Source organism: Bolinopsis microptera, chromosome 6 (genome assembly GCF_026151205.1).
Source record: "Bolinopsis microptera isolate Bmic1 chromosome 6, MBARI_Bmic_1.0, whole genome shotgun sequence".
Lineage (NCBI taxonomy): Eukaryota > Metazoa > Ctenophora > Tentaculata > Lobata > Bolinopsidae > Bolinopsis > Bolinopsis microptera.
In genome coordinates, this window is record NC_087077.1 from 2,054,144 (window position 1) to 2,074,677 (window position 20,534).

At 38.7% G+C, this 20,534-nt stretch overlaps 2 protein-coding genes across 2 annotated transcripts; both read right to left on the reverse strand.

The window, feature by feature from the left end:
* Window positions 1-148: 148 nt before the first annotated feature.
* On the reverse strand, window positions 149-16,202 carry LOC134817552 (superkiller complex protein 8-like). The gene is made up of 7 exons (XM_063826726.1): window positions 15,837-16,202; window positions 15,272-15,429; window positions 6,095-6,229; window positions 5,662-5,757; window positions 4,048-4,185; window positions 1,021-1,172; window positions 149-373 (listed from the first exon to the last, which is right to left on the reverse strand). The coding sequence occupies exons 1-7, from the start codon at window positions 15,974-15,976 to the stop codon at window positions 284-286; spliced, it is 909 nt and encodes a 302-aa protein (XP_063682796.1). The 5' UTR covers window positions 15,977-16,202; the 3' UTR covers window positions 149-283.
* On the reverse strand, window positions 16,186-19,896 carry LOC134817551 (coiled-coil domain-containing protein 186-like). Its single transcript, XM_063826725.1, has one exon. It carries the CDS (start codon window positions 19,894-19,896, stop codon window positions 16,984-16,986), a length of 2,913 nt encoding a protein of 970 aa, XP_063682795.1. The 3' UTR covers window positions 16,186-16,983.
* Between the last annotated feature and the right edge of the window lie 638 nt (window positions 19,897-20,534).

Here is a 20,534-nt window from a genome sequence, read left to right on the forward strand (position 1 = left end):
AGCGGTAGATGTAACTATTAGCATTCCGTGGATATTTTCAGGGCTGGAACACTTCAAGACACAAATATTTTGTTTTCTGTAAACATTATTAAATATTACAGTACAATATATAAATCAGTAATAAAATAACAAATAACTTAGATAAAAATCTGTTGTTCACACTTTCTGCTTCGATCTAATACTTCTGAAATCTTTTTGCAACAACCTTTTGCACAATTCTTCACAAGCGACATCCTCTCGCTTTTCAATTGCTATTGAATCTTCCATTACATAACAATTCCATTCAAATCGGGCACTCGTAAATAACAACACTTTTGTCATCGGACACAGAAACAAGCTTCGAACCATTTTCGTTGTATGCTACACCCCAAACCTGAAATAAAACGTTTGATAAGCTTGATTTTGTAAGCCTTGAAGGGACAAAATGCTCGAAGAATATCGATGATATTTCTAGCAGTCTCAGTTAAAAAGCTTTTTTTGTGACACTATCTTTTAGATTGCGTCACTCCGCCACTCCGCAAATAAAGTGATCGGCAACATGCCAAATGAATAGCAATATTCTACGGCAGTTCTGGAAGCAACGCATTCATATTTCTCTTTGTGCATTCAAAGCTTAATATAACCGTTTAATTAGTAATCATAACGAGTTATGAATTTATGCGGTTGCCAAGTTATTCCATTAAGATTAGGCGAGCCAAATTCTCAATAACCTTCTACGCTGACATACATCACAATGTTACATTGAAACAGTCATATTTACTCCTTTATCAAAATGTAATATTGAAACAGTCATATTTACTCCTTTTGTAAGGAAGACTTGACAGATTGTCAAGGTAAATCGACAAGGAATCTCGGTTCAATTTTAATGAACGTGGAAGTACAGTAAATGTATTGATATAATGCTTTTGGACACGAAGGGAAACACACACGTAAGGCTTGAAATCTTCGTAAAACTACATCCTTAGAGCCTCAAATTATTTGTTATACAATAGTGTTGAAAGTATTAAAAATTTATTATACCTGATCATTGTGTTCAGTGAAAGTATGGACACATCTCCTCATGCCAGCATCCCAAACTTTAACTTTTCTGTCACTGGAACTGGTAGCGAAATGTGTGTTGTCAGGACAGAAGTCTACACAGAGGACGTAAGAACCGTGTCCACTCAGTGTTCCTGTATGTGAGGTAGAGTTAAGTGGTTCTGAGGTGTGATTTTATAGACTGATTCTGCTTTGATCAGTGATTCTAAGTGGTTACTTGTCTGGTGACGTCATGAATTTGTAGTTCATCGAATAAAAGTTGCATTAATGTAGTGAAATGGTACATTAACAGTTAAAGACAAAAGGCAAAAGCAGCTGCATCTTGAAATAAATAAAATGAACTATATTTGGTTATAAAGATGGGCAGTATGAGAAACCAATTTACTTAACAATTTACAGACCTTTAAAAATTGAGAATATTGAATTAAATCAATGAAAAAAACTGTATTTATACAATTGCTTTGAATGATCTCATTCAATATCTGTTGCTTATAAACAACGTTATCATTTCACGCCTCCTTGAACCCCATAATGAGTTCAATAAAGTAATGTGATACGCCAACAAACTTCATTTCTTATTAGATTTTAGAATCAGGTAAACAATACATCACGCCATTGTTAACCGCTGCGGGCCGTGTTGTTAATACACAGACCCAAGCTGGAGAATAGGCTTTGTGTTTGAAAAGGAGAGAATGCTTTGTGCCAATGGTACATGGGAGGGTGATATTCAGTTGTACCGATCATTTGTCTAGTTTACACTCTTGTAACCCCTGTCTACTCTCTTAGACCCAGACAAATATCCCAAATATTTATCATATTTATCATATTTATCATGTTATTTGGATTATATGTTAAAACAAGATAATCCAACCCACAGATGCAAATTCTGTTGAAGCCTTTTTATACTAAATTTGAACCAGGTAACAATTCTGTTTTAAATAATCATGATAATGAGGAACTAATGATCATTGGTCAGATGCCAGTCTACATTCCACACATTCATCTCACTGAGTACACGCTAATCACCCATTAAGATTGACAGGTGCATCTCTGTACACTAAACACCTTCCCGATGACCACACCCTAACCATGTTAATATCGCATATTGTGCGGTAATTACACTACACTGGGCACTAGACGTGTTAAACAGGTAGTTGGTAACCATAGTAACTTGGTATTTAAACAGGGTAACCGGGAATTTAGTAACTATGGTAATTCCGTATTTGGTAACAAAGTATTTGTTAACCAAAGCCAAGGCAACAAACCGTCTATATAATAAATATCATATTATATTGTATGGTAATTAACATTTCGGCGGGTAGTATACTAAGTCACGTGACAGTAGACTCAGTCACGTGACAGTAGACTCAGTCACGTGACAGTAGACTCGGTCACGTGATGGATAACGTGTACACTGGTTTGCTGATCAGGGATGGCTGGTAACGCCCAATGATTGACTAAAGATAGCGTAATGATAAACAGACGTCATATCTGTACTATCTGAGTAATTTGTACAGCTAGCTCTACTGATTTGATGAATACAGAGAATACAAGGAGAGGAGGGTAGAGTTCTGTATCTCGTTGTTTTATCATGATGGTAGAATGTGTAGCGTATCTATAGTACTACTGGTGGAGTACTACTAGTGGTATAGTACTACTGGTACACACTGTGGAGATGATCATCAGCTATATATCTACTGCTGTACAGATCATACTTTATCTGCCGTACATTATAGTTCATACACGTGCAAACTGGATATCAGATCATTGAGTTGAGGAAATGTATAGAAATCATCATAGTACCTAAACAGTAAACACGGACACGTTTTACAATGTCTTTGTGTTAAGATCATGGACAAATTATACTTTTTAAGGAAGAAATCATGCAATAAGTGCTTGTGCACACTGCACACTGAACGATTAGCTTTCGTACAGGAAAACTGATCCACTATCCACTGTAACATAATACATATTAGACTATAGAATTTTAACATTGGGGTCCTCCTCACCCTCCCCTCTCTCACCCCCTCCCCTCCCAAACATTGAGCAATAAGTCTTTAGAGACTATACTAGAGGGCTTACCACCCGCATAGAATTGTATATTGAGTGTTCAGGAGTTTGTAACATAATTAGCCCAAATTAGAATTGTGATCTCGTTTTTTAGCGTAGTGGGAGTTTAGCAAACCAACTGCGAATTATGGCATAATCAGATAACAGTTTAAAACTCATTACACTTAAAGTGCAGCCCACTCTCAAATACCACGTCAAAAATTTATCAAGTGGGGGAAACTAGTGGTAATCACGTGGTAATCACGTGGTAATCACGTGGTAATCACGTGGATCTCACGTGGTAATCACGTGGTAATCACGTGGTAATCACGTGGTAATCACGTGATAATCACGTAGTAATCACGTGGTTATCACGTGGATCTCACGTGGTTATCACGTGGTTATCACGTGGTTATCACGCGGATCTCACGTGGTTATCGCGTGGTAATCACGTGGTAATCACGTGGTAATCACGTGGTAATCACGTGGTAATCACGTGGTAATCACGTAGTAATCACGTGGTAATCACGTGGTAATCACGTGGTAATCACGTGGTAAAAACTATAGTGGGTCCAGACGGGGGTGTTTAATACGTTTTGACGTCAAGGAGCCTTCCATTTTAAAACGTTCTGGTTTTGAACTATATGCCGCGCCGTTAGGAACCTTACAGCTTTACAGTAAAGTTCAAACATTTCTGATGTATATTTAAAGTCTTAAAACAATAACTAGTAACCAACCACGTCCACCACCAGTGTTAAGTAACCCTAGTAACCAACCACGCCCAGCACCAGTGTTAAGTAACCAGTGTTAAGTAACCAAAATAACTGGTAACTTATCTATAAGGTGAGCAGTGTTAAGTAACCACAATAACTGGTACCTTACCTATAAGGTTAGCATGTTGCACGTCGTATATCTTGATGCAGCACCAGTGTTAAGTAACCACAATAACCGGTACCTTACCTATAAGGTTAGCATGTTGCACGTCGTATATCTTGATGCTGGTATCGTCACTGCAGGTAGTGAGTAGTTGGGAGTCAGGGGAGAATGTGAGGGATCTGATGGGCATAGCGTGTCCTTCCAGCGTGTGCAATAGTTTACCTGGGAGAGTCACGTGGTTACTAGTAGTTACCATAGTTACCATGGTGACGGGTCTACAGCTACCATTAGCAAGCTTTTAAAACTTTGATATCTCGTCGAATAATTTTTTGCATAAAATACCAATAAAAGTGGAGGATGTGATGCGAATCATGTGATGACACAAAATCTCAATTTTATTACTGAATATTTTACAATATGTCGATGATTGCTGAATATTTTATAGAATGTCAAAAGTATATTGACATACCGCATTAATATGCTTTGGTGCATATTGATCCATTACGAGCTGTCGAAATGAGCTCATATATTTGCGCTCAACCGCTTTAATACAAATTTTGCATTAAAATCACGAGCTTTATTTTTTAAAACGATAATTGTTTGCCACAAACCGAAAATCAAAAATTCTACCACGTTCTGCAACTTTTGGCCCCGTTTACACAATAAGAAGACATTAACCACAGCGCGGTGGTAAGTAAACCCTTCCTCCCCGTTTTATTGGACACTGCACAGTATATTGTATATTGTATACTTTTAATGTTACTAAGGTTCCGTTAGACTCACTAGAACGCAAAGCAATCTGAATTCTGAACTGATTGCACGATCAGGCCCCTTAAGGGATAAAGAGTCCCTTATATGGGCATCACGTGGTCCTCCAGGTACTGAAACTGTGGCAACGAAAGTTCTGCTAGAACAGCACAGCACTTTAATTTATCTTTTATTATTGACCAGACATCAGAGAGAGTAGCCATCGAGAACACCTCGTGCTACATCGATTACAATGACAGTCAAAACAGAGCCCTCGATATTATTTAGTGCCTCCTATAAAAATATATGGATAATGATTGCGTGTATTCCTTTGTGTGTTGATCTGAAGGCGCGATGCTGGCGTGCGTTTGATTGGTAAGTCAATCAGAACTTGAAGTGAATAGTAGATTGTCAATGCCATTTCGCCACCATATATGTCAGATTTCGAAAATATACCCGATACAGAAGATGGAGAGATTTAGATTTTATAATCGAATTTTAATAAGATATTAGGAAAGTTGGGTGTTTAAAAGCTAATTTCAGAACCCAATACAGGGCCCACGCAAAATTGGGAAATTTACCATTATAATTCGGGAGCATACCCCACCTACCAGTAGCTGAGGTAACAAAAAATATAATGTATTTATATTACATATCCTATTATCTTTGACGTAATAAACACTTAATTGGCAAAAATAGCTTGTGCCGCGACAATTAACCACGTAAGAGTTACGATCAGGCCTCAAAACCCCGCTGAATTTTTGTAACAGTAAAACTCCGATTTACCACACCCCTATTTACCGCGGAAATTTCCTTTCCTTTTCGTAGTAAATACTCAAAATCTTACAAAATGTATAATTAAATACCCAAATACTTTAAGTACCCAAATACTGAATACCCAAAATACTGAATACCCAAAATACTGAACTACCTGAAGTAAGGGGAGATTACCTGTTGCTAGATCAAATATACAGACAATGCCGTCAATTCCTCCGCAAGCAATGTAATGACCGTCAGGACTGTACGCTATACTCATGATAAACTTTCCTGAGAAGGTTGTAGGTTAATTTTCCTGAGAACCTGAGTTAAAAGTTCTTTTGTGAGTGAGTAGCTTTGAGTGTTGTTTATGGTTGTTGTAATAATAGATTTAGTTACGATATAAAATACACAATTAGAAGTTCTCTCACTAGTCCTGTGATTTAAACTGATTGTTTCTATATCTCTAACTATAGCTAGTTAAATAATATTAAAATAGTTATCGAACCAGGCCTTGCACTCTGCCACAATTCTGAGGAACTATAACCCCCTTTCCGAGGAATACAATTCACTGTTCAACTAATTCCGAGGAATGAAACATTGGCACTAGTACACACATTACTCCTACCTCTAGTATCAAGAGACTGCTCCAGCTTACCACTCTCAATACCGAACAGGTTTATTTTACCGCTATGTGAGCCACTACCGATATACTGGCCATCTGGTGAGAATGCCACCGTCCAACAGTCAACTGGTCCGGCATCTGTGGGAGGGAAGAAGTTTTAATTTACAGCATGTTTAGGGTTTGTTTTAATGTAGATAATTAGTAATTAGTAGGGTAATTACTAATTAGTAGGGTCAGTCACAAGGTTGATAAGAGTCGGTTTTCTTTCCAGAAATGGCAAAACAACCAAGATTTACCCCGCAAAGTTACTCAACTCATCTTTCTCATAGAGTCTCAGAAAATGATCGTGGGTAGAAAAGCAGCGTTCTGCTTCACGGTTATTTGATTTACACCGCCCGGCATTATATTAACCTTACCTGTTGTCTAATCATAATTAAGAACCAATTAATCAGGCGAGTTACCCAACGCGAGGAGATGGAACAATGCATGATCCAGCTAAATTGCTCTTAAGAGCTCTAGTGTAATTAATTAAATAATCCCACTAGAACTAAGCCGAACAAATTCCCACGGAGTTAAGATTATGAATTCAATACATCATGAATCGCTGTGTTCACAATGTGATTTAGTGTAGGCTGTGTGTGTAACAGTGATGTGACAGTTGTAATTAAAGACATTACAAACTCTAGAGCTGTGTGTGTAACAGTGATGTGACAGTTGTGATAACAGAACATTACAAACTCTAGAACTGTGTGTGTAACAGTTATGTGACAGTTGTGATTAAAGAACATTACAAACTCTAGAGCTGTGTGTGTAACAGTGATGTGACAGTTGTGATTACAGAACATTACAAACTCTAGAACTGTGTGTGTAACAGTTATGTGACAGTTGTGATTAAAGAACATTACAAACTCTAGAACTGTGTGTGTAACAGTTATGTGACAGTTGTGATTAAAGAACATTACAAACTCTAGAACTGTGTGTGTAACAGTTATGTGACAGTTGTGATTAAAGAACATTACAAACTCTAGAACTGTGTGTGTAACAGTTATGTGACAGTTGTGATTAAAGAACATTACAAACTCTAGAACTGTGTGTGTAACAGTTATGTGACAGTTGTGATTAAAGAACATTACAAACTCTAGAACTGTGTGTGTAACAGTTATGTGACAGTTGTGATTAAAGAACATTACAAACTCTAGAACTGTGTGTGTAACAGTTATGTGACAGTTGTGATTAAAGAACATTACAAACTCTAGAGCTGTGTGTGTAACAGTGATGTGACAGTTCAAGTGATTAAAGAACATTACAAACTCTAGAACTGTGTGTGTAACAGTGATGTGACAGTTGTGATTAAAGAGCATTACAAACTCTAGAACTGTGTGTGTAACAGTGATGTGACAGTTGTGATTAAAGAACATTACAAACTCTAGAGCTGTGTGTGTTGAGGTTTATTGGCTCTATACAGTATACACAGTTTGTTACTAGGACGATTAAAAGCTGGATTAATTCTTGCGAGTCTTGTATGAGTTGTAAGCAAATGGTTAGATCTGAGAGAATACCTGGGTCTCGTGTTGTGATTTGTTGATGTAACGTTTAGCAGATTATAAACACTGACCGCTAACTTTCGCTTTTTAGGCTGCGCAAACACAAAACTTGACACGCACAGCTCACTCAAACCTCTAGGTCACGAGGTTTTTAATGCATTAGTCAGAGTGAGAAGTGAATCATATTTTTGTTTAGACACGTGACAGTGATCCTTGGTTCTGGTCAGTCAATGCTTGAAGCTGATTGGCTAATCGCTGACACGTGTCAGAAAAATACGGTTGACCTTTCCACCATCATCATCAAGATTTATACATTTATAATACACACTGCTAAGCTCACTCCACACAGCCTCAACACTGTTCCTCTAATTATAATTATAATTACTGTTACACGTGTAAAAGTTATGCAATGTGTAAGCTGCCAAGCTGATCCTTTGTACCGTACTACTGGTAATTCCCGTGTGCTGGGTTTCTTACCATTGCTAGCAAGCCAAACCATAATTGCTCAAGTATTTGTGCACTTAGGCAATATTAATATTGAAAGATGGGATAATAATTAATAGCCACACTGGAATGCAGGATCTAGATGTAGTGTCTACCAGCTTACCAGATATAATATTACAGACCAGTACGCTTTCCAAGCAACTATATAATTGAGAATATTATATAATAATTAGCATTGATCTCTTCCTGGATTATACTTTTAAACTGCACACGGTTTATAGTTTAGAAGATTAAGTGCCAGCATTATACATATCTTTATTCTGACAGTCAGTGAGTCAGTAGTATGCGCAGTAATTCAGTTCTACGACAAACTGTCTGGTTAATTATATATTCTAAAGGCAAACAAAACAGCCCTGAGCTCAATGGTAAAGTTAAACTATCGGCAGAATGGAACAATCCCGACCCACCTTAAGTGGGAAGCTTAGGTGGGAAGTTTAGGTGGGAAGTTTAGGTGGGAAGTTTAGGTGGGAAGTTTAGGTGGGAAGTTTAGGTGGGACTTTGGATCACATCACTCTTTACTTAGAAGTTCACCTTATGGCTGATTTCAGTGTCCGAGCGTTTAGATGGGAAGTTTAAGTGGGACTCTTAGAGGATCGTGTGATTGGTCCGTGAATATTGTCAAGGACAGATTGTGGTGATAATCACAATACTTCGCCCGTCATTAAATCACACTATGGTATAAATACCGTTAAGATCATCATTTTCATCCTACCCTGCAACCACAATCTATCAACATGCCTTTCCAACCAGCTAGACTTGGACTTCACTTTGAGATAATGACCCTAGCAGCAACCGAAGACAGTTCCAGATCGTTCCTGATGACTAAACAGATTCTAAAACCCACCCAGAACTGTGATGCCTGCAACAGTCCCATGGTTCTCTCACCTTGTGCAGCCTCCAAATCTGCAAAAACTGTAAAAGATATACAACTGAAACTTTTTTGACTGGGTCAAATGCTTTAATGGCCTTCAAATCAGCATGAAAAAATAAAAAATTGGCCAAGAAATAGGAGTTTTAGAGCCCAAAATTTGGTACCCCAAGTGGTGTCAAAAACGCGAATTAAATAGGTAAATTAACTTTATTTACAGTGTCCTATGTAGTAATAGGAAGGTTGCGTTTAAGATTAGGAGCACTGTGGTTGTGAAATGTTTGGTAGTATAGGGACCGCTACACATTTCCGGGTAGTGCGACATTTCGTGTAATAGTTTAATTGTTTAACAGTTGGTTCAGAAATTAGAAATTTTTGGTTTATATTTCATTTTACACGGTTTGACTGTATTCGGTTGACTGGCAAACCTGCTGTCAGACCAACTGCCATTTGTAGTTGTCCGCTCTTTTGCACCTGACTTACAGCTAGGCCTGTGGTTGGTCCTCGCGACCACAGGATGACTGTCCATGTCAGTGGAGTGCTCATTGACTAGACTTGTCTAGACGCTGGTGCAGGCTGTTTGCGTTATGCCGTCACGCGTTGTGGCGTGACGAAGTTTTGAGAGTATACCCGGAGAGCTCACTTCTTAGTTGCCCCTTAATATTTTTAAGGGATTCGAATTGACGGTAGCCAGTCTTACTGAGCACTACCAATTGTGATTAGACACGTCAATCGATTAGAGCGAACACTTGGAGGTTTTTATCTGTTGACGTTCACTTTGTATTACTTTTCCATTTAATTAATTATCCATTTTAATATACTCGTTTCCTTTCTACCATACGGTACGCCCTGCCGTTCGTGCTGCGGGACTAGAGCTTGACTAGCATACACTAAATACCAAGAAACGCGGTTTTCTATACTAATGGTTACTAATGAAATGCTCCCCCTCCTGGAAATGAGTGAGTGATGTCGGACCACTTTCCACGTGGCTTCCACAAGCTCCGCCTAATTTTGTCATTGACATAAAGTAAGACAGCACAAATTGAGCACAAATCTTCGTAAAATAATTAATAAATGTAGATAAAGTGTAGATATAGTAACTAGCGGTACTAACTGTTTTTTAGGGCAGCAACTGGATGGAAAAAAGGCGGACAAAGATAAAAAAGGTTACTTTTTTTTCTTTTCTTAAAAACAACAATTATGTGCGCTTTTTGAAACAAGATCTTTCATTGTCCACTAAAAAAAACCTTCCAAATCACTGCTTTGTTTAGAACCCGTCGTAGAATTAATATAAACATTCCGGTGCAATTAAAATTTCGAAGGTTAATATGAAGCATTCTTTCCTTTTCACAACATATTAAGGCAATTTTTAAATTTAAAAAATCACATTCTTGTAGTTGCTTTTCTTACTTAAGTGAAACGGTAGGTGTCCCTTTCCCCTTGATTTGCAAAACCAACGTCGAACACATGGTTATGTTAAAAAAGAAGGTAGTAGCCTCCTTTTCAGCTCCGAAGTCCGAATAAATTGGAATGAAAATTAGAAATTTAAGTGCACTAGAAGTTCTAATTTTACGATGTAGTTCACACTAAGAGATAAAATCATCCGGAATCATGCAAGGTCGTTTCAAGACTAGTTCAAGGTTTAATTCCAATGTCCAAGACCCCTCATCTTACTCCAAGATGCAGTTGAAGAGGGGTATACAGCTGTAGAGGGGTTTAGATTAGTATCTTCCGGCAGTATGCTGTTTGATCATTTCCACCTCCGCTTGACCAGATTGATCTACTGTCGGCTGAGTTAATCTGTTTCCAAGGACTTCTTGGATGACTTATCAAGGAATGTCTATCACCCTGGTCTAGGGCTGGCTTCCAGTTGTCTCCTTCAATAAAGTCAGGTTTTTCCCAGCCACTCTCCTCCACTCCAGCACATCTCCAGGAATTGTCCGAGACCATGAGATCGTTTCCTTCCGAATCCTTCATGCCTGCTGCGATACCATAGCCACCAGCATGATTGGAACATTTAACTGCTGATGACCCGGGTGGGTGATGGAACACTGAGTGACGCTAGTGCCTGCCAGTTTGTGTCTGTGTACTTCTGAACTCCATCTATATAAACTGTTGTATGATCGTCACAAAGTACCTTTAACGAATAGGGCTCGCAAGGCTGGTCGTTGCATTCTTGTGTCTCCTCAGCATCTCCTACGCAGTTAGATCCACCGTAAGCAGGGGCTGGGTCGGAGCAGCTCCTCCTTCTCTTCCGGGATCCTCCTCCGCAAGCAGCCGAGCAGTCTGACCAATCCCCGAAATCACTCCAGGTTCCATCAGTTGGACAAGTGTGGCCACACTTTTTCAGGACTTGTTCAAGTTTACCGCATTTCCTCGAAGCTTTTTTCTTTAAGGGGGGGGGCCAATGGATATTTTTTTGTAAAACTTGATTTCGAGATAGCAGTTGACCAACAAACTAGGACCAGTGACCGAACTTTTGAGGGGGTCCCGGACCCTAACCGCCAAACGGTGCCTGCGGGGCAGCCACGCCCATATTTGGTCCAAATTAGGCCCAATTTAGCCAAATACCCTGAACATGCCCAAAACCCAAATTTTAGGTGCTCTACTTGTAGCTAGTGGTCTCCTGAACTCGTATATGAAATTTCATCAAGATTGGACAAAAAATGACTGAGTTATGAGCCAAAAACCATATGCCCATATTTGGGCATACGCACCAAATTTGGTAGATTTCGTCCCATAAATTGGTCAAATATCAATATTTTTCACTGAAAGTTACTTTATATGAAAGGTAAGCCTAAACTACATATTCTCTGTAAGTAATAGCTTTATATCTGTTTAAATGTGGATACTAAGGCGAAAAGACCACAAAAAATGAACTAAATTGCCCATATCTTGGTTCGCGATATTCGCGGAATTGATCTCATTAAAATTGTAACAACTCGATCAGTTTTCAAAATTTTTCCATGAAATTTTCGGAATCGACTCGAAATCGCATTTCCACCTTAGTTTGAGAACAGATTTTTGATTTAGGCCTCCAAAAAAATTTGGCGGCCAAATTCCAAAATTTTCCCGGAGAAATTCAGAATTTGGCCGCCAAATTTTTTTTGAGGCCTTAATCAAAAATCTGTTCTCAAACTAAGGTGGAAATGCGATTTCGAGTCGATTCCGAAAATTTCATGGAAAAATTTTGAAAACTGATTGAGTTGTTACAATTTTAATGAGATCAATTCCGCGAATATCGCGAACCAAGATATGGGCAATTTAGTTCATTTTTTGTGGTCTTTTCGCCTTAGTATCCACATTTAAACAGATATAAAGCTATTACTTACAGAGAATATGTAGTTTAGGCTTACCTTTCATATAAAGTAACTTTCAGTGAAAAATATTGATATTTGACCAATTTATGGGACGAAATCTACCAAATTTGGTGCGTATGCCCAAATATGGGCATATGGTTTTTGGCTCATAACTCAGTCATTTTTTGTCCAATCTTGATGACATTTCATATACGAGTTCAGGAGACCACTAGCTACAAGTAGAGCACCTAAAATTTGGGTTTTGGGCATGTTCAGAGTATTTGGCTAAATTGGGCCTAATTTGGACCAAATATGGGCGTGGCTGCCCCGCAGGCACCGTTTGGCGGTTGGGGTCTGGGACCCCCTCAAAAGTTCGGTCACTGGTCTTAGTTTGTTGGTCAACTGCTATCTCGAAATCAAGTTTCACAAAAAAATATCCATTGGCCCCCCCCCTTAACTTACCATCGCTGGATTCACAGCCCAGAGACGACTGGAAACCTTTCTGTAGGCACTTCTTGCTGTACTGCTTGATTTTCTTGTTCAGTCTCTTGTTCTTCAATGGACACTCGTACGAAGTAACGATTAACACTAAAAGTGTTAGCAAAACTACAGATGCGCAGAAATGTTTCATTGCTCGAGAGGATTAAGTTGATAGGAGTAAACAAATTTGAATCGCCAAGTCGAAGTAATTTATGACTAAGTAAACTGTGAGTTTTCTTTCTAGGCGGGGATTCAGCCGTTTTTGAGTCGGTACGTAACAGCTGCATAACAATAGTCCTCGCTCGTTCATTTGCCCTGAATGTCTCAATCTTTTAGATTCAAATCTCAACTACATTGTTTAATCATCTAAAAGTTTCATTATCGTCGGTCTTGCACCGAGGGCTAAATTTGACGACCTAACCAATTGTTTAATCTTCCAGCTCTCAAACTTTTGAAGTTTAGACTGTCCCTCATTACATCTGAACTAATATAATATATATATTTCTTTGGTGCACAATAGTAGTGGTGGTATGTCAACAAACTCCACCCCCAGTATAATAGTACTCCGTGCATATTAGTCATGATGCGATGAGGGAAAGTCTTGACTGAAAAAACAAAAACACAAAGACTTATTAAGAGACAACCGGTGCCAAACCTTGAAATTGTTGTTTTCTTGAAAACTGATAAAACTTTGAAGGAGAGCCAAGTTTGAGCTAGAATATGAAACAATTGCACTGCCACACGTGAAATGTTTATCTGACGAGGGCGGTAGTAAACTGACCACAGCTATAATTAAACCATATCATTAACAATAAGGGGGCCGAAATCTTATTCTAACTTACTAACCCAACTATAACCGTCCAAAAGCAGTCGAATAATTAATAGGCAGCTCCGATCACGGTGAATATGGTATCCCTAGTAACCCTAATAACTCTAGTAACCAGACTATATCATAGTGTTACTAGTAACCCTAGTAACTCTAGTAACCAGACTATATCATAGTGTTACTAGTAACCCTAGTAACTCTAGTAACCAGACTATATCATAGTGTTACTAGTAACCCTAATAACTCTAGTAACCAGACTATATCATAGTGTTACTAGTAACCCTAGTAACTCTAGTAACCAGACTATATCATAGTGTTACTAGTAACCCTATTAACTCTAGTAACCAGACTATATCATAGTGTTACTAGTAACCCTAGTAACTCTAGTTACCAGACTATATCATAGTGTTACTAGTAACCCTAATAACTCTAGTAACCAGACTATATCATAGTGTTACTAGTAACCCTAGTAACTCTAGTAACCAGACTATATCATAGTGTTACTAGTAACCCCTCTAATGATACGAACAACGCATAATTACCTGAATTTATGCCCGTATTTACCATAAACTTATGGTATTTACCTTAAATTTATGCATATTAAATATGAACATAACCTCTCTCTCTCTCTCTCTCCCCCGCAACTCATTCGAAATTACTATACAATCGTGTGATTGGTCCGTGAATATTGTCAAGGACAGATTGTGTTGATAATCACTTCACTTCGCCCGTCATTAAATCACACTATGGTATAAATACCGTTAAGATCATCATTTTCATCCTACCCCGCAACCACAATCTATCAACATGCCTTTCCAACCAGCTAGACTTGGACTTCACTTTGAGATAATGACCCTAGCAGCAACCGAAGACAGTTCCAGATCGTTCCTGATGACTAAACAGATTCTAAAACCCACCCAGAACTGTGATGCCTGCAACAGTCCCATGGTTCTCTCACCTTGTGCAGCCTCCAAATGAGCAGATCTCTACATTTGGAAGTGCGGACGCCCCTGCAAGAAGACAAAAAACATCAGATCCGGAAGTGTCCTGAGTGGATCCAACCTACCATTCCAGCACTTCTTGCTCGGCATCTTCAGAGGGCTGGGTAGTAGAGGGTCCGGCATCTTCAGAGGGCTGGGTAGTAGAGGGTCCGGCATCTTCAGAGGGATGGGTAGTAGAGGGTCCGGCATCTTCAGAGGGCTGGGTAGTAGAGGGTCCGGCATCTTCAGAGGGCTGGGTAGTAGAGGGTCCGGCATCTTCAGAGGGCTGGGTAGTAGAGGGTCCGGCATCTTCAGAGGGCTGGGTAGTAGAGGGTCCGGCATCTTCAGAGGGCTGGGCAGTAGAGGGTCCGGCATCTTCAGAGGGCTGGGTAGTAGAGGGTCCGGCATCTTCAGAGGGATGGGTAGAAGGGAGTCCGGCCGGCTGAGGAGGAAGAGGTCGAATGGCAGGAGTAGAAGGGTTTTCCAGCTGCAGTGTAGGCATTATGTCCGTCCAGTCGGGAAGTCCCACCTAAACTTCCCACCTAAACTTCCCACCTAAACTTCCCACCTAAACTTCCCACCTAAACTTCCCACCTAAGCTTCCCACTTAAGGTGGGTCGGGATTAAGTTTGTTCCATTCTGCCAAACTCTAACATCTGGATTCCGGATTGAAACTTACCAATGCTTTTGATCTGTTTAGAACTGTCAAGGTCCCAGAGTTTAATGGTAGAATCCAAGCTAGACGAGGCTGCCACAGTTCCCGCAGCATTGATAGTGACTGATACCACTCCAAGTTGATGTCCCTTTAGTGTAGCTCTGTAGTCTAGGAAATCATCCCTGGAAGGAGAAGAATGAAGATAAGGAATATTTTAACTGCTAATAAAATCCTTTTGTATCATGTTTTAAATACCCCCTCCCGGATTTGAACTTGATTTACATCATTCCTGGAAGGAGAAGATAAGGAATAATTGAATTTGATTTCCAACATTACATATTATTTACATTTACAGTTCGGAGAGTAGCCTAGCCACAGAAGTTGTGCGTTTATATTATGCTAGCTCTAAAAATATGTAAGCAATCGTGACCAAGGATTCGAGTTAAGTTACTGAATTTTGCCGACGTCAATTAACGACCATCCTTACTAACCAGTGACCAGCACATAATACGTATCAACTTAACCAATTACCCGTCTATTACCCACCGATTACCCACCAATTACCCACCAATTACCCGCCCAAACTAACCTCCAATTCCAGCTCTTGACCAGATCATCCACTCCTCCAGTAATAATATTCTCGGAGTTATCCTTCTCACTCCGTGCCCACGCAACCGACCAGATACTGTCCTCGTGACCGTCTTCTCGTTTGTGGAACATTTGATACATGGTGGTGGTGGTAGGGGTGGTACACTGGGTGGTACACTGGGCTAGAGGTGATGGTTTTGAAGTAAAGTTGTTGTGGTTTGGAGTTAATTATTGTTGAGGGAAGACTTGGGACATTTTATAAGAAGCTTTTTTTTATTTGAGTCATTTTCAGAAATGTTTCCTCAGTACAGCTCATGATAAGATTTTCAAACAAAATCAATGAAACTCAGTTACAGCATCATTAAACCAATTAAATGTAGAAAACAAAATTTAAATTTAATACAAGGCAGATTGAAATTATATCAATATAAGTATATAATATTATGTATATTGGGCTACACCCCTAAGTCTAAACTACAGCTACAAATCTACAACAGACTATGTTATCTGAAATTTTTGAACCTTTTATATCATAAGTCATAACGCTGCTCTAAGTTACAAAAATTACTATTTTAAAGCAGCAATATTTTTGACAAAAAATTAACCTAAAAGGTTAACAAGTTTTGGGTTATTAAGTTTTAGGTTATCAACCAAGTTTCAAGTTTAAGGATAAAATCACAATATTTGCAGGAAATCTAAGCTATGTAGTTCTACATCTGACGACGTTAAGAAGAAGATTGCGTAATTGAAAGTATAAAATTCCATCATTAAGCATTCAACCATAATTAATCATTAAAAAGAATAATTTAAGCGGTAGCCTTTAACTTTTTCAAATACTTGGTAAAATCCCATATAAGTTTTATGATCTATATCAGTTATCAATTTAAATCTTTATGATACAGGTTCGAGCTTCAAATATCCAATTTTATCATAACATTCTATTGTAAGTACAATAACTGAATAAAAAATCTACGTCAGATGGTATCATAAACAGTGGATTGGAGGCCAAATGTTTTCCCAAAATCTTCCAGCTCCTTGAAATCCAAATAAGGATCCATGCAAAATATATAATGATCTATACACTGCAATGGGCAATGTGAACTCTAAGAATACACTCTTTCGAGTTGAACAAACAAATCGGGCACTCATTATCTCTTTTCATTAAGTCGATCAATTTCATCTCCGAGAGTTTTAATATTTTCCTTGAGAGTGATATTTTTGAACAAAGTATCCTCTAAAACTTGCTGTAACTTTTCATTTATTTCAGTGGACAGCTTCAATGTCATCCCATTACTGGAAGTGCCCCACCAGCTTTCAGCCAGCGTAGCTGATGGTGCTGTTCTTTTGTACGCTGCACTAGCCAATTTAGTTCGTTCACCCGTTTCAACTCGGAGAAGTAAGCTCTGAATTATTTTAGATTTCTTCATAACATCTTTCGTAAGAGTACTAACATGACTTTCATAAAACTCAATCTTTTCTTGGCGCTTTGCAAGGGCTTTCTGTAAGGAACAGAGGCGCTCTATCAAAAGAATACGAGCGTTTTCAAGACTCATGGTGGCACCACTATCATTGCTAACAGATGCACTGTCTCCAGCTTCACTTGATGCACCAGAACGATCAGGCCTCTCACCACCTCCACTCTCTAAGGAATTAGTAGACTCAGTGCGCCTCATGCTCTCCTCCTGTCTCTCAAACTGTTTTCTGAATTGCTCTATTTGACGGATCAGGTCCTTGTTGTCAGCTTGGTGCCTCCTTTTTGAAACAACAGATTCATTCTTGAGATCATGAACTTGGGTTTCTAACTCAGATTTACACTGCTCCAACTCTTTGATTCTAACTTCCAAATCAGAAATATTTGAGGTTGATTCCCCGACTTGACTTGAATACTTTTGGGATACCTCAGAAAACTTGTGTTGTAACTCATCTCGTTCTGTTGTAAGACTGCTGATGATTTTGTTCTTACCCTCACACTCCATTTTCAAGCTGTTGGCTTCCAGTTGCAAGTCTGCATTTTTGCCTGATATTTTTTGAAAGTAATCTAAGTTATCTTTTTCTTTTCCAGTGAGCTCTTTATTACACTTTTCAACAGTTTCAACACGTTCTCGTATGTTTATCAGTTCGGTATCTAAGACTTGATTATTGTGGTAAGCATTTTTCAATTCTGCTTTCAACTCATTGTAGGAGTTCAGACGCTCATCAAGATCTTCTAGCTGATTGGCAAGGTTGTTTTTGTCACTTTCTTGAGTCTTAGATTCTGCCAAAATCCTCCTGTAATCAGCTTCTTTCTCAAATAACTGGTCTTTGATTTGCTCCAAGCGCCGGTTTGCATCTTCTGCATCAACACACTTATTTTCATATTTAGATTTCATCATCTCAAACTGACCTTGTAAGTCTGAGTGATCCCCTTCCAGTTTTTCCAACTTTGAGCCCAATGCATTTGACTGGATTTCCTCAGAATTCTGGTACTTATCTATCATGGCCTGACAGTTTGCTCTAATCATATCGGCTTCTTCCTTTGCTTCTCTTACTTTAGCATCCATTCCAGCAAGCTTGGAACGAGTTGAGTGATGAGCATCACATTCTGACTTCAACTTGGAGTTTGCCCACTGAACTTTTATGGAAGCTGAACTCAGATCATCCTGACATCTTTTCATGACTTTCTTAACCTCTGAAAGTTCATATGCCTTTAAGTCAAGTTCTTTCTTGAGTTTGACACAATCATCTGTGGACATGTGGAGTTTTGCTCTCAATCTCTCGTTTTCATCAGCTTGATTGGACAAATTTTTAATCAAATTTTCCTTATTGGATTGCAGCTTTCGGCGTGCATCTAGGCTTTCGTCCAAGCTGGATTTCATGATATCTTTCTCTTTTATACATTCTATAAACTTCCTATCAATATGGGATATTTTGGACTCATATTGCATTGACACCTCATGCAATTTTTTGGTTGATTCTTCATAAACATGCTTTATAGTACCATTAGCTACATCTAGTTCATACTCTAGCTTTTTAACAAGTTTCTGCAGTTCTTCATTGGATATAGGAGGAGTATTGTCGCGAGAAAACTCATCTTCTACACTTTCATCTAAAGATGCAGCTTCTTTTTTCACTGCATCATAAGCGTCAAAGTCATCTGAATTTGAAGTAATGCTGATACCCTCAGTGCTACTTGTGTTTTTGCGCAAGTAAGGAACATACTGTTCCTCATTAAATTTGTCTAAGTCAGTCATGCTTGACGATGTCATGGGAATCGGATCCTTCGATTTTGAATCCAATAACCTACTCGCTAGATTATTTAAGCTAGAGAACTTTGATCTGAGACTTGGCTTGGGGGTTTCGAAATTATCAAATGAGATAGTAGCAGGTGGAGAAACTGATTTGCTAAACTGTAGGAGTCTGTTGCCAAGAGTTTTGGCAATGCCAGTTGGATTACTGTTCACTGCATTTTCAATCTCCTCAACAGCTTTCTCTTCACTATCAGTTAAGATGCTGTCAGTGAGATCATCTGAGACATTAGTACTCTCGCCAAAACCATTAGTGTCAGCATGTTCCTCATCAGGCTTGTCAGGACTTGAAATGAGGGGAATTGTGGGACAGGTCGAATCATCAAGCAAAGCAGTTTCTTTCCTTGCATCTTCTGATACAAATTCGTGGCTCAGTTCATCTGATATACTAACTTCTGTCAGTGTAACATCCTGGAAAGTATTACCATTGGTGCCATTATTGTTTATATGATTATCCACGGTATCAAGCTCAGGTGCAGGTATGGAAATTTCTGAAGCATCCTTGCTATTACTTTGTACAGGTTGAGAGGAACCATTTAATACTTCTACATCTAAATGATTGTTGGTGTTAGCGGAATCTGTAGACACCTCATTATCATCTACTTCATCATCATCTGTATGCTGTTCAAGGATGTCTGAGTTTTGGCAAGATGGATGATCTTCAATCACATCTGCTTGGCATAAATCTGAACATTTACTCTCTGGGATCAACTCTGAAGGAGCAGGGTAACTATTTTGGGTTGAAGACAAGCAGAGCTGTTCCTCATCGTTCAGCATTACCCATAAATCATAATCCTGGAATGTAGGTTGATAAATAAAAGTCCTTATTTATAATAATACTAGGGGTACTGTTTCCAGTTCAAATAGTAAAAATAAAGGTTGGTTGAAAGGTGTAGGTTAACAATGTAAAAATCATTCAATAAAGAGTCTGATTAGATTGTTTACTAAAAAATATAATTTTAGCTCAGATATTGTGAAGGAAATAGCAGACCTGAGCGTGTAGACTTTAAGTTTTGGTCATGAACGCAAACGATCAGTTCAATGCACTGCAATGATCATAACAATGATTAAACTGTACATTGTACTACGAAACCAAACGAAACAAAAGTATTTACTACCCACTCCTATCCAGTAAAGATAATGTATAAGATATAATTCACTCAATACGGTGCCCATGTCTGAGCAGCTCTCCGTTGGAACATAAAAATAAATTGCCTATACTAACAGGAAAATTGTAATGCCAGGACAAACAGCTCTGCACAGAAATAGTAAAAAGGGGAAGTATAAAATGTGTTGGTCTTGCTTGAAATCAGTGCCGACCATTGCCATGTATGCAACTTTCACATGATAAACAAAACATCTGTATAATGTGTCAAAAGAATCGGGAAATCATTGATTAAATCAAATTCAGCAAT